This window comes from Trichosurus vulpecula, chromosome 6 (assembly GCF_011100635.1).
Source record: "Trichosurus vulpecula isolate mTriVul1 chromosome 6, mTriVul1.pri, whole genome shotgun sequence".
NCBI lineage: Eukaryota > Metazoa > Chordata > Mammalia > Diprotodontia > Phalangeridae > Trichosurus > Trichosurus vulpecula.
This window is the reverse complement of record NC_050578.1, coordinates 182,749,290-182,764,060: the sequence shown is the minus strand read 5'-3', so window position 1 is coordinate 182,764,060 and position 14,771 is coordinate 182,749,290. Positions and strand designations below refer to the sequence as shown.

Here is a 14,771-nt window from a genome sequence, read left to right as displayed (position 1 = left end):
CGCGTTGACTTTGTAAGATGGGTGGGAATTGAGCTAGCCCCTATTTAACTTTTGAAAGAGAGAGAGGAGACAGGACTGTGGTCTTGGGACCTAATAAAGAGTTAACATTTCTACAATGTTATAAGGTTAGCAAAGGACTTTACATATGGGAAAGGAAGGGAAAGAATAAGCATTTATATAGCGTCAACTCACAACCCTGCCAGTTAGGTGCAATCATTATTCTCACTTTACAGTTGAGGAAACTGAGGCAAACAGATTAAGTGACTGCCCAGGGTCACACAGCTAGTAAGTGTATGAAGATGGATTTGAATTCTGGCCTTCGGGGGTGGGTGTGACTCTACCTACCAACCCACTTAAGGGCCTCAGTTGGGATTGTTGATTGCAGAGGTAGAGAGATAACAGAGGTAGTAGGGACCTAGTTCCCAGATTGTTGATTCGACTCATTGCAGGCTCATAGTAGGCCCTTAACAAATACTTCTTGATTCAGAGAGTGAGGATACTAGTCCATCTGATGCAGAGGTTTCACATATTGGCCTTGCAAGTAGAAGTACGTAAGGATCCAGAGAAATCTGATGCTAGCAGTAGGTGTGTCTTAAAGGAGTGGAATTTTCCCTTCCTTCATTTGCCTCCACGGGCTTTCTACTGTCTTAATGAAGAGGGTTCATTCCAGAAACACACTTCATTAGCACCTTTGTTGGTAGAAACAGGTAAAAGGCAAAAGAGGCTTAGATGGGTGCTCAATTTGTCGGAGGAGACAGCATGCCTCTACTTTCTCAGCTGCTGCCACCAACCCCTACTGAGTTTGAAACTTCCCCTTTTCTCGGCAGCCTCCAAATGCCCTGCATAATAAAACTGTCTGGTTTCTGCAGATTATAGAAATAAAAGCCAAAGGAACAAACAAAACAAAACTCCACAGTGTATTCCATCATACAAGACCTCCATTCTCCTCGAAAACCACTGAATTCGGAGTTAATAGGACCGTAGTTAAAATTCAGTTCTGCCATGTAAACTGCCCGTGTGACCTCTTTGGGCTTCAATTCACTTGTAAAATGACGAAGGTAACTAGATGACCTCTAGGGTTCCTTCCAGCTCTAAATTTACGATCCTATGATACTTATCTGTTGCTTTATGTTGCCATTACTAGTTTCTTGCTTATTATGTGCTTTAGCGTTTATTCTGTACCACACAAGTTTGCCCTTGATTATGTAATTATCTTGTGGGATGTTCTAATTGTTTAATGGGCATAAATCTTATCTCCCTAAATAGGATTGTAAATTCTTGAGGCACAGAATACATACTTGTTGATTTAACTTTTTTATGAGCCTTAATTTTGTCAAACTTCTCCCCAAATTATGACCTTTTGGAGAATAGGAACTTAGCCCACTATTTCTTTCCAACCTCTGTGCTCCTTCTGGACAGTGGCATAACGATTTGCGTATGCCAGGGACTCAACAAATATTTGACTGGGTGGGTTTCCAGAGGCGGAAATCTAACCTCCCAGTTGCCCTACAAAGAATTATCACCTATCCACCATGTCCTCAAGAAGTCTGTCAATAAACATTTGTTGACTGATTGATTGTCGGCAAAGAAATACTCCACTGTTCTCTGGAGCTGTAGATTTGCTTCTCCAAGAATGAATGCTTCTCATTGTCCTCCTGACTTGTCTGCCCGCCCACAGCTAAGAAATCCTCTAGATGCTTCTGTGGGCGCTTGGGTAAGTTTTTCGAAAGAAAAAAAAAAGACACTCCCGTGTTATTCAGAATCCCCCCCTTTATGTTTTCATATCTATGAGTGCACTTGGGAAAGTGAATGTGAGTGTACAAGGCTTTTAATTATTTCTAACTTTACATTCAGCACTCCTTTACATTAACGTGAGCAGTACTTGAAAAAAATGTGCCAGTCATCTGCCCAGGACGAAGATGATCCAGTTCTTAAAACAAAAACTCCACCTCCAGTCTCTCTTTTCCCACACCCCAAAACCATCAAAACGCGGCACGAAAACCAAACCTCGATGTTTGAGGACCACACCTGTACCTTGGTGGGGTGGGGGTAGCTAAAAGTGAACAGCCCCTCCCTCCGCCCCCGCACTCCCCCTTACCTCGGTCTACAGCCTGCTACTCAACTATAGAAACTCTAACTGGTGAAAAAAATGGGTAAAGTTTGATAAATGCACTCGAGAAACCCAAGCTAAATCAAAAGCGCTACTGGTTTCAAAGTTTCCCTGACAATTTCAAATTTTCTTGTTTCTATTTCACCAACTGACTTTCACTAGCAGCCGCCTTTCCCTTAATCAAATCCTTCAAAGCCCCAAAGTCGGCAGGGGTTAGTGGGGTGGAGTGGGGTGGGGGAGGTCTTCCTTCCTTCCTTTCCCCTAACGTCCCCGCCCCACTTTTGTGCGTGGCTAAACCCCAGAGGGAAAGATCCCTTCAAAGAGCGCCACTCTCCGCATCTCACCCCACCCCTTCCTTCGGCCACGCCTCTGGGAGGAGGGAGGGGGAGGGGTGTACTGCGAGGCAGCCTCACTAAGCATGCGCCGCCAGGCCCGCGCCTGCGCTCTGGGCGGGGAGGGAGGCAGGAGGAGGTGGGGCGCGGCGCGAATTGGTGCCCGAGTGAGTGAGGGGAGGGGGGAGCAGGGAGCAGGTTTCCGAGGCGGCCAGACCGAGCGTGGTACTACAAGCTCGAGGCCGGAGGGGGCGGGGGGGATGCGCGGCGGCGGCGGCGGCGACGGCGGCAGCGGCGCCGGCGTTGGCGCTGTTGCCGGGTGGTTGGAGGCGCCAGAGCAGCGGCCCCAGGTTCCGACGCGGCGGCCGCGCCGAGTGTCGTGCGCGGCCTGAAGGCGCTCCGCTCGCTCTCCCCCCCTCTCGCCTCCACCCCCTCTCCGTTTAAAAAAAAATTACCGGAACCAATGAGCGGGGCCCGGACCCGAGCTCCCGAGGCCGCCGATGCCCGAGGGACCAGGCTGTGCGCCGGCGAGACCCCGGAGCGGCGGGGGCGGCCCCAGGAACCGCCGCCGCCGTGGCCATGGCCCGCGGCCGCCTCCCCGCCGCCTCGCCTCCATCCTCTGTGCCCCGGGGGTCCGGCCCGGGGCTGGACCGCGCTGCTAGTGCTGGGCTTGCTGGCGGCCGGAGCGGCGGACGGATGCGAGCTGCTGCCCGGGAGCCTTCGCGGGAGGAGGACGTCGTTGGCTGGAGCCGCCGCCGCAGCCGCTGCCGCCTCCACGGGGGAGAACCCGGCTTTGGTGACAGGTGAGGCGGGGGTGGGGGTGCGGGAGCGTCACGGGCCGGGGGTTGCGGGCCAAGGCGAGAAGCCACCACCCCCGAGATCGGGGGTCGGTGAGGAGGATGGGGTGGATGGAGGGCGGACGGAGCCGCGGGCGGTCAGCCGAGCAGGTAAAGGCATCGGGAGCCTTAGCAAACTCTCGGGAGTGCCCCCCGCCCTGTATTCACAACTCTGCACTAAACCTTGAGGGTTTGGGGTGAGCCTCTCTTCTTGCTCCTCTGCCTCCCCGAAGTTCTCGGGAGAGCTCTTCCTCGCTGCGGTCAACCAGGGCTGCGGGGGACCGGGGTGAATTGTTTTTTAGGGATAAGGTTTGAGAAAGTCAGAAGCGGCAGCAGCAGCATTGCGGTACTGAGGCTGCCCCCGGTGCTGCCTTTGCGAAGGCTTCCTTAGCAATGACTCGCACCCTTTCAAGTCCATGCTAAGCAAAATGTCCCTGAGGAGACTGCTAAAGAGACTTGGAATTAGTAGTAATGGTTTGATATTTGCTCCGGGAAACCTTTGGCTTTCTGTAGGGGGCCATACTTATTCTGAGAGTGAGCAGCACCGTTGAGAGAAAGATAGTGTTGAAGACTCCAGGCAAGTACCAAGATACTCACCTTAATTTATCACGCACAGGGCACTGTGGCACTGGCTTGCATTTTATGAGGACTGTGATTGTGGAGTTAGCTGTAGGATTTCTTAACACAAGGAAGATGAGAAATGTTCTTAGTTATTGAAAGATTTCTTGCCCTAATGTTTACTGAGATAGGTAAGATTTTGTATTTAGGCCTTTGGTTGTCATTTATATCTGATGTCTTGTTCCACGAGCATCATTGAGCTGATTTCTTTGGGTAACTAGTTGGAGAAATTGGTGTTTATTTATCTAGGTTATACATATGAGTTTGGTGTTTATATGAGAAGTAACTTCTCTAGGCCTGTTAGTTGAAAGAAAAAGTAGTACGATAAAGTAAAATGGCATCAACGAAGCAAGAACATCCATTATTGGTTTAGCCGAAGTGACTGACATTCCAGCAGGAGTCCAGAAGTTAACTAATAGGGATGCTCGGAGAACTGATTTTGGGAGCCACTTGATGAGTGAGAAGCAGAGTTCAGTTTCACTGAACGGATGGTTATTGTACAGTGAGAAAAGGAGGACCTATTTGGCCAGAAAACTAAGCTCACTATCAGGTTTTAGTAGGGAATGCAATGAATGAGTAGAAGTTATATTATGTCTTTTAAAAAAAGGAACCTACTTAAGAGATTGGATGATTTGGTAGCTACAAAATTCAGTGTTGGTGGTTTATTTACTTTCAGTGTAACTCTGCATTGGTGGATTTTATGCTTGTTGACTTCTCTAGCTGGAAACTTGAAAAAATATTTTATAAGAAGCTAATGTGTTATTGAATAAGAAATCATAGAAGAACTGTAACAGTAAGGTGTGTTTATTGGTGAATGGAAGGAGAAACTAAGGTTTGAGGTGTAGATATTAGAAGTATAGTTGTAGAAAGGAACTTGAAGTGAAAAGTTCTTTTAAATAATTGGCTCACCTTTTATTGAAATATTTTTTGAATGACAGTTGAGCAAAAGTTTGAGAAAACTTGATACTGTATTGAGCATTTGCAAAATGTTTGGTGTTGGCACAGATTGTACAAAGATGCATACAGTCTGATGGAATTTCTGTTTTAGTAATACTTTTGAGGACCTTGATTCCTTTCCAGATACTTCTGGTTTCCAAATAAGGAATGATAGACTTTGGTAGAACAAAAGTTTGGTGATTTGCACAAATAGGTCTCTACTTAATTGTTCATGTTGACTTTTATGTTACGTGCAGTGGCATGATAACTGAGTTTGTAATTTGTTTCTAACTCCTCCCATTTATTTAAATATTGATGGTGTTAGGAAGTTAAAATTTCACATTTAAAGTTTGAAAGAAACTAAAATGCAGTATACAAGTTATTTAGTTCATTTACCCTTCAAATCTCATGACTCTTATTTTTATGATAGCCTTGGAATCTAGAACATGGGTACGTGAACAATTTATTAGTCTGAAGTATTGGGCATGAAGTTAGATCATTTCAAAAGTACCTTTCTTATAAATCAGATTCTGTTTCTATTAATAGTTCCTTATTATGCTACTTAATGGTTTTTATTTGTGAAATGTCATGTTAAACCCTAAACATCATTCCGATTTTATGTAACCTTCAGGAAGTAGAATGATTGAACTTAAAAATTTTATATTACAGGCAGTGCAAAATGTTAGGGGGTTAGAGCAATTAATAAGTAGAGAACACGACAGAAATGTAAATTTGAAATTTGAGGGCCCTTGGGTATTTTAAGGGAATCATTGGGCACTCTCATATTTCTGATTAAAGATCTCTATTAGCAATGAGTATTCTTCCTGTTTCTATTAAAATAGACAACCAAAACCATTTCGTGGTCTTTACTGCTGCCTTTTCAGATTGTCATGTTCAGTGCCCATCTTTGGAAAATTCTTAGACTTCTTTTGCATTCAAACATTTTCTCTCAATGAAATTTGACTCCTTTGAGTATTTTAATTAAGGTGTTTGATATATTTCAAGACATTTATTAATTTTAGAAAATAAATTATTTGGGTGTAGTCTCAAGTAATACTTTCATACATAGAATGTGGTAAATCATCAGATGAACTGGTTAGCTATCCCATTGGATTTTCAGTTTTAATTTTTAATACAATAAATATGGATAGGCACAACTATTCATATAATAAACAAAAGCTCTTTAGAGACCTCAAATTTTAAGAATATAAAGGAGTCCTCAGTGATTTTGAAGTGTGTAAAAGAGGTCCTGAGGCCAGTAGTTTGAGAAACACTTCCTTGCCATAGAATGATCAAGGGTATACATTTTATTTGTGTCTGTGTTGTAGGTGTTGAGGGGAGAGGCTCAAAGTGTAAGAAGAGGTGTATGGAATGTAACGTACTTATATTTATACTTTTTTTTTGTTTTTTAACCCTAATCCAAGTAATGAAAATTGGCCAATATTGTATTGTCTTTTATGAGTAGAACTTCTATAAGTAAAATTGAAAGCAATTTAGCAGGCAGCACAGTCAGGGAGTTGGTGGGCCTTGTAATAAAGTGGGGCTTTAATCATCTGCTCGTTCTGAGGTTTTTATAGTATTTCGTTTAGTGACATCAGTTCAGAGTTCATATGGGTTTGAAAACGTTTTTCTCATATTCTTGTATTTTCAAATCCAATTTCATAAGGCCATTTTATGGATTAAGTAGCTTACCTTTTGACACTGCTTTCTAAATAGGAAATCTGAAAAAAAAGATTTAGATTTTATTTGCACTAAAGGTTTAGTTTGTAAAGCATATTAAGAACGAATAATTATTCTGGAACTGAAATAGTTTGTCAAAGAAGGAATATTCCAGAAAAATGTATTAAAGGAGCAGAACCTAGATTAAAATTGCATTTTCAAGTCCATAGCAAATATAATTATATATTGTGTCATCGAATGATTTTAAAACCTTCAGACAGACATTATTTGAGTGGTTTGTAATTCAGAATGAATTTTCTTTTTTTTGGAGGGGGGAAGGCAAGGCAATTGGGGTTAAGTGACTTGCCCAAGGTCACATAGCTAGTAAGTGTGTCAAGTGTCTGAGGTCAAATTTGAACTCAGGTCCTCCTGACTCCAGGGCAGGTGCTGTACTCACTGTGCCACCTAGCTGCCCCAGAATGAATTTTCTTAAACAATGTTGTAGATGTTGATTAGGTTCTCAAGACTATTTTGTAAAAGTTAGTAATGTTGAAATATATACTGTAGTACTTGTAATATATAGAACATAACCAGCACACATGATGTTGATATGAGAAAATATATTCCAGGATTCAATTTGGGATAGTAGGCACCTATCTCCCAGCATTTCGTTCCTCACCTGCTGTTATTCAGTCATTTAGAGACAATGTAGTCCAGTCTGTACAAACCGAGACTTAAGGAGTTTAATTGGCTTGTCCTTGATCATATTGGCTAAATATGTCTTAGCCAGGATTGGAGCCTAGGTTTATTTCATGCTTCCTCCCAGTAGGATTGAGACTGTTTTAGCTTTTCCATTATTGATGGTTCTTGGGGCTTTGCCATGGAGGATTGGTTGTGTATTGGAGGTTAGGGACAGAAATGAGGTTCCCTTGGAGTATTTGAGCTGTGGGACAGTTAGGCCATTTGTAGGTTTATTTGCAGTAATCATTTCTGCTTTGGGACAAGTTGCTCACTTCCTTGTGCCTTGGGGGTTGCCTGATAGATTTCCATTGTAGCCTCCTATTATATCTTTCTTTAGTCTGCTTTAGAACACTACAGGGTTTAAGTCTTCCAGCAAATGGCCTTTTTGAGCTTATCTAAGGTTTTTTGTTTTTTGACTAGTAGTAGCAAAGGGGAAATGAAATATAAAGGTTCTTGTTTATTTGCTATGTGTGTGTTTGAGGGGAAAATCCTTTTCCTTTTTAATTATATCAAGTAATAATTATGTTAAGATTTATGTAGTAACTTAAAGGTTTACAAAAGCCAAATCAAAAACAAACGCTAGAGGGTCACAGGATCGTAGTTGAGCCTGAAGGTGTCTCATTGGTCATTGAATCCAACTTCTTATTTTACAGATGAAGGGACTGAGGTTGTGTTAGGTTAAATAACTGTTGTACTCAAAGGCCCAGGGGTCAGATGACCTGAATTCAACTTCTGGCTCTGCCATTTACTAACACTGTGACCTTGGGCAATTCATTTACCTTCCTGAGCTTTGTTTCTCATTTGTAAAGTTGGAACATAGGAAGGGAATTGGCAGTGAAAGGATGATGAGCCTGGAGCACATTTTGCCCTTCTCTCCTTGTTCTCTTTCCCTCTTCCCAGGCCTGTTGCTGCAGAGCCTGCCTGGAGAGATCATCAGACTGGATATGTCATTGGAAGAGTGGGAGGTGATTAGAGAGAACATCTGGTAGTGAGAGGAGGGAAGGGAAATCCCAAGGTTGGCAACTGTGATAGTAAGGGGGTTTCCTGTCATCTACCAGTTCCTAGGTGGCCATTCTTACCTAAGGAACATTTAATTTTGATTTGAATATGTTATAGACTCCATCGTTAAATTTAGATCCTCTAGCTGAATACTTGCTTAGATTCTAATTTTATGATGTTTTCTTGATTTTTTAGAATTTATCATTGAAATGGCATTGTGTGTTTATTTCAATTCAACAACAGGAAGTGCTCATTAAGGAGTAGAATGTTGAAAAATGATAGACTCTGACTCCAGGAAGCTTATAATTTATCAAGGGTGCATGTGGCACGGCAATATAGAGTGTGGGTAAGGGGCAAAGGAGAGAACTGGATAAAATGACGTACCTAGCAAAAGAGGAAGGGAACATTTTGAGGAGGAGAATGTCTTCATAAGGAGGTGGTATCAGAGCTGAGTCTTGAAGGAAAAGAATGTTGTTAGAGATGAGAATCATAGATTTAAAATGAGAAGGGAAGTTAGAGGTCATCTAATCCAACCCTATCCTTTTATAAATGAGGAGCTGAGACCTAGAGGATGGGAAATGAATTTCAGTTTATTTGCAGTGGACCAAATGTTAATAGGAATAATAGCACACATTTGTATATAAGCTTGCTTTTACATAGCATATGTTTTTTTTTCCATACCAACGTTGTGAGATAAGTAGTGTATTTTCCTCATTTTCAGATGAGAAAACTGGGGCAGTTTGGTATCAGGTAGAAAATAGGTAACTGGGTGAGTCACTTAACCCCCTCACTGTTGTAGTTCTCTTAGACTGAAAGTTGCAAAAAAGGTGTTATGTTAGGTGGTTCAGTTGATACCTACCCTGTCCCCTGTGCATAGAAGTGTACCTGGTAGGAGTTCAATGAATTCTACTTGGTGGTATACTCGAATTGCTAAATTTGCCTATTAAAGTAGTTGCATTGTTATTACTTTGTGCATTCACTGATTTTAAATTAAGGAATATTGCGTAATTGCACAAATTTTAAGAGTGTTTACAGTGTACAAATAGGTATTCTGTGTAGATTCATATACAAGAGGACCTTTTTTATGTTATGGGGGCATAGGACAATCTAGCCAAGAGAGCCCCTCCTGGCCCCTTCTTGTAACACTCCTCTTCCTGTACCTGCTCTGTGTTTTCATAAACTAAATAGCTAAATAATCTAGCATTCTAACTAATATGTTGTCTTTTGGAACCAATTCTTCTAACTTCTCAACTTTCAAAGGAACTCTCATTATTACTTTTTCATGCTTCATCTTTGCTAGCCTTTTTCTTAACCTTTTGCCTCTGGCAAACATCTGTTCTCCCTCCTTTCCCTCTGTATCATAAGTAAGAAAACCCTAGTAGGCTAAAAACTTGCACTAAAATGCCTTTTGGTCTATTCCAGAACACTTTTAGCACCTTGGAACTTTAGGATTTGTTTAGAGTAGTAGGGGAAAAAAATAATTCTTTGGGATCTTTTCCTCAGTATTGCCATGCTAGGGCTGATTGATCTGGCTCCCTTTTGTGAGTTCCTAATTGCAAAGCAGTAGGCTGTTGGAGTAAAAAAAATTTTTTTTGCTTCATTTTGAGAAGTAGACAAATACTCTTCAGTATACCAAGAAACTGCTCTGTGATTGAGTATACTTCAGAGTGAAGTTAAATGAACTTTTTTCCCCCCATAGAAAAGCAAAAAAAAAATATCTAAAATAGCCTTCCTAAGTTGGCCACTTGTTTCTCTGTTGGCTCAAACTTTGTGTGATTTTTCTGTTGCCTATAGAGTGTAATACACATTTCTTATTCTGGCTCTCTACAGTTTGCCTGCAATTCACCTCAACAGTCATTTTTCAGTACTAACCTTCACAAACTTTGTATTCCATCCAAACTATTGGTTCATGAATTTAACATCACGTCTCTCACCTCTGTATCGTTTCCCATTTCTAGAATGCTCTCTTCATTTCCCATCTTTAATTTCAAAATTCTTCCCTTTCTGTAACATTCAGCTCAGGGGCCACCACCTTCATGAATCTTCCTTAATTCCTTCTTCCTTTACCTTACCTCCTCTCATTCTTGTCCCACTCCCTGTCTCCATCTCTGCATTAATATTCTTTCTCAAGATGTGCTCTGCCCTTTGTCTCCTTCCCTCCCTACCATATGTGCTTATCTATTCATGTAATCTCTCCCAATAGAAGATAAGCTCTTTGAGGACAGCAAATGTTTTGTTTTTGTGTTTCTGTCTTAGTACAGTACCTTCCACAAAAGTAGTCCCTTAATAAATTTTTTAAAAATTGAATTCAAGCACATTTATTTCTGACCTAATTGGCAAAAGTATTGAAGTATTGACACCCAGGAAGCCCAAGTAGATTAATATCTTTCTGAACAATGTTTTGGGTGTGCCTCTTTTGTATATGTGATGGCTAAACTGCAGTTAATGTAAAAGTGAACTAGACAGTTTCAACATTGGTCAGAAAGTAATGGATAATGTTATATTTTGAAATAATTTTTATAGCATTATTATTAGATTAGTACCATTGCCTGCAGTTGTTGGCACTTGAAATGTGTCAGTGATACTTCTTTATGTCTGATTAATAAGCAAACCCTCTTTATTTCGGAGGACATTTATGATTTTTAGAACTAATATAGAAATTAGCCAGTCAACGTTGAGCTTCATCAGAGACTGAATATCAGCTGCTTGTTTAGGTCTCATTATTTTGTTGACCAGGAGATTGCTTCTAAGTTTACCAAGTTTTGAGAAGAAGGTAGAGTTTTGAATAGAGTTTTTAGCAGAATTAGAAACTCCATAGCCTCCTCTTACTATGGAAAAAGAATGAAAGTATCTTCCTTTCAGAGTATTCACAAGCCATTAATCTGTAATTCTGAATAAACAGCTGCTTCTGAATTTATAGACTGTAGTTTTGTCAGACCTTCAGAACATTTTATAAAATTTTTTTGTACTAGAAAAAATATCTTAAAATTTGAGCTGTTTGAGGTTTGTAAAGAAGTGTAAATAAACATTTATTCTTCACATTAAACATCGACATTAATTGTACTTGGGAAAAAGCCTTTTTTTTCCTCCCCATCAAAACCTTGGGAAAAGGCAAGGCAAAGCAGGTTACCAGTTCTTTAGATTTAGTCAGTTAGAATATTGAAATATTATGCATTAGAAGCAAATGGCTTTTAAAAATTGTAAAGTTAATACCTGCGAACAGAGAAGACTGATATTGTTATATCGCAGTTTGTAAAGCTGTTAATAAAAAGCAGCTACTGTCCTGTCCTTTAAAAGATTTGACAACAATACAATTCCCCAACCCCCCCCATTTTTGCTAGCCAAAGAATTATACTGCAATAAAATGTAAATATAAGCCTTTTAGTTTTCCATCCATTTGTCAGATGCCTTATTCAATTACATATTATGTATAGAGTAGATGTTGTAATCTAATTTTGCAGAGTCTCTTGCTTATAGTGTATTAGGGGAGATAAAGGATGTGTATAACTGTAATATAAGTTAGAATAAAGACAAAGGCACATCTAAAGAAAAAGCTCTGAGAAATAGGAGGGGGAAGACATCACTTCTAGCTGAGTATGTCAAAGAAGGCTTCATGGAGGAACTATCAACTAGCACTGAGTTGGGCCTTGAAGCAAGAGAGAGGATATATTTTTATTTTGTAAATTGTAAGTTATTGTGAAGTGGAGTAGTTTTGGGTGTTCTCTGGATGTTCCTTAAGTTCCCTAATAACAAATTAGTTGCTTCAAAACAAGTGTTATGGCAGATCTAACTATATGGGAATAAATAGACTAAAGAAGACTTTTGAATCCTTGTGTCTCAGAATGTTAAACAAGGATTAAAAAAAAATTCAATCACATTGTATTCACTAAAACTATTATTAAGTAATTATTTTAGCAATTTAAATATTAATAATGAAAGTAAAAGGGTTTTGTATCATAAAATATTTCATTTTAATTATCCTTTTAAAGACTCATTTTTTGTATTTAATAATGTATAGTATATTAATATAGTAGTACTTGTATATGATTTACAAATATACAGATGTTAGGTGTTTGTGCTCAAACTTTTTTTTTTTACTGATAATGATGTGTGATCAAAAAAGGTTGGATTTCACTGCCCTATAGCCAGGGTAAAGAGGGAGGAAGGTTAGGCTCTAGGCATAGGTTATTCAAGAAAATTGTCTGGGTTATTGTTATGGAAGTGGGGGCCTATCTAGAGTACAGAGAGCCTGTTGAAAGGGAGCCTTATGGGATCACCAAGAGGTTAAGAAAACCTACTGAGAGACAGAAATGGTCTTTAGAGTAGGCAGTGAACCGCACCTGATGGCACTTGGGGTCTGTGATGGATGTCATTCATTTCCTCCTTTGGAGCCATTCTTCTGTAGTCTCACTGTATATTTGAGCCTTTGAGAACTCACAGGTCGCCTTCAAGATGTATAGAGGCATTGGATTTAAGATTTGAGTGGAGGATTGAATGCTAAGTAATGTATGATATCATTGAAGTAATTTATATTTTGAAGGTGACTTTTAGATTTGAGACACAATTTGTTGTTTCACTAGTGGCCATACCGTTTTTTTCCCTAAGGCAAATTTAATGGCTTGATCTTTATTGACACTTTGTAGACTTGGCTTTAAGAATCCCATATTTATATGTATGTACACACACATGTATTTATAGAGATGATTGTTAAATCCATGGAAGCTGATGAGGTTACCAAGTGAGAAGAGTGTAGTGGAGAATGAAAAGGGTCTGGGACAGAACCATGGGAGTAACCATTGTTAGGAGTTGTGATATGCATGATGAGTCAGCAAAAGACTGAAAAGCAGCCATCAAATAGATTGGAGGACAAATGGGACTAAGTAGTGCCATGAAAACCACAGAGGAGAAAGTATCCAGGAGAGGATTGTCAGCAGTATTAGGTACTTTAGATAGGTAGAGAAAGATGAGAACTGAGAAAAGGTGATATCATTGGGCAATCAAAAGATCACTAGTAACTTTGGAGGGAGCAGTTTCATTTGAATGACAAAGTCAGAGGCTAAACCGCAAAAGCTTGATGGAATGAGAAGAAATGGAAGTACTGGTGTAGATAGTTTTTTTTTTTTTTAATAGAGCGTAACAGGGTGAAGAGATACGGAACAATAGTATGAGGAGATCATAGGAATTAGTGAGTTTTTTTTTTTTTAAGGATGGGCAATTTTGGGCATTTTTGAAGGTAGTAAGGAAGAAGCCAGTACATAGAGGTTGGGAGATTCAGGAAACAGATGGGATTATTTAGGATGTAATCTGCAGGAGAAAATAGGAGAGAAGGTTTGTAATCTTCGAGTCAGTTCTTCATACCACTAGGCAAGTTGTTGGATTGGTTCTGTCTTTTCTACTCCCCAAACCCTTTTGCATCTGGCATCTCTTTTCCACTTCTGCACTTCATGTTGTCAGGTCCCCTTGCTGAGTCTCTTGTAATAGCTTCTTAACTGGTTATTTTCCTTCTTGTCTATTCTGATTCCAGGCTATCTTTTGCATTGCTTATTACACGAGTAATTTTCCTAATGTACTACTATGATATCACTTTATGTAAACTCCTGTTCTGATAGTCAAGGCTCTCCACAAACTGGTTCCACCTCTACCTCTCCATTATTATCTGATATTACCCTCTTCATTTGTTCTGTGTTCTAGCCAAACTGGACTGTTCTCTGTCTCTGGACTACTTTCATCCTGTCTTCAATGCATTATGACTTTAACCTTTCTTCTACAAATATCCATTATAATATTACAACAGATGCCCCCATCAAGTACGCATAGTCAAGTAGAACAAATAGCAATGTTGTACATGCCCCAAAACATGTCTCATTTTCTACCTGAGTCCATCACCCTTCTATCAGAAACATGCTTAATTTTTTTCTTCTGGAGTCATAGTTGGTCGTTTCATTGATCAAAGTGCTTAAGTCTTTCAATGTTGTTTGCCTTTACGATATTGTTATTATATAAATTGTTTGACCTCTGCTCATTTCACTCAGATTCAGCTCATAGATTTCTCTGAAACTGTTCCCTGGCTATTTCTTATGGCACAACAGCCTTACCTTACATTCATATACGAAAATTTATTCAGCCACTCTTCAATTGGTAGGCACCCCTCTAGTTTCCAGTTCTTTGCCTCTAAAATGAGAACTGCTATAAATATTTTTATACTTAGCTCAAGTATGAACTTTCACATGCAGGTTTTCCTGATTCCCCTTCCTGCCAGGTTTCTAGTGCCCTCCTTCCCTAAACAACTGTGTATTTATTTTGTTTTTATTCTCCTTGTACTTATAGATGCCATAATTGTAAAGCACTTAGCAAAGTGTCTGACACGTAGTAGGCACTATATAAATGTTAGCTATTAATTCTGTTAGCTGTTATCTCTCCTTAAAAAATTATAGGTGCTTGAGAGCAGGGACTATTTCATTTTTGTCTTTGTGTCTCCAGAGCTTAGCATGATTCGTGTCTCATAGATGCTTTATTGATTGATTTTGAGAAATTATTTAA

The 14,771-nt window shown here is 40.0% G+C and overlaps 1 protein-coding gene across 2 annotated transcripts in view; it reads left to right on the top strand.

Moving 5' to 3' along the window:
* Window positions 1–2,717: 2,717 nt before the first annotated feature.
* The window catches only part of STIM2 (stromal interaction molecule 2), a 169,545-nt gene continuing 157,491 nt past the window's right edge, over window positions 2,718–14,771 (top strand). Inside the window, exon 1 of one of the 2 annotated variants that reach the window (XM_036764099.1) lies at window positions 2,718–3,245. In XM_036764099.1, coding sequence (XP_036619994.1) covers window positions 2,906–3,245 — 340 coding nt within the window. In that variant the 5' untranslated portion in view covers window positions 2,718–2,905. The remainder of the gene's footprint in view (window positions 3,246–14,771) is intronic. The other variant, XM_036764098.1, reaches the window with a different exon arrangement.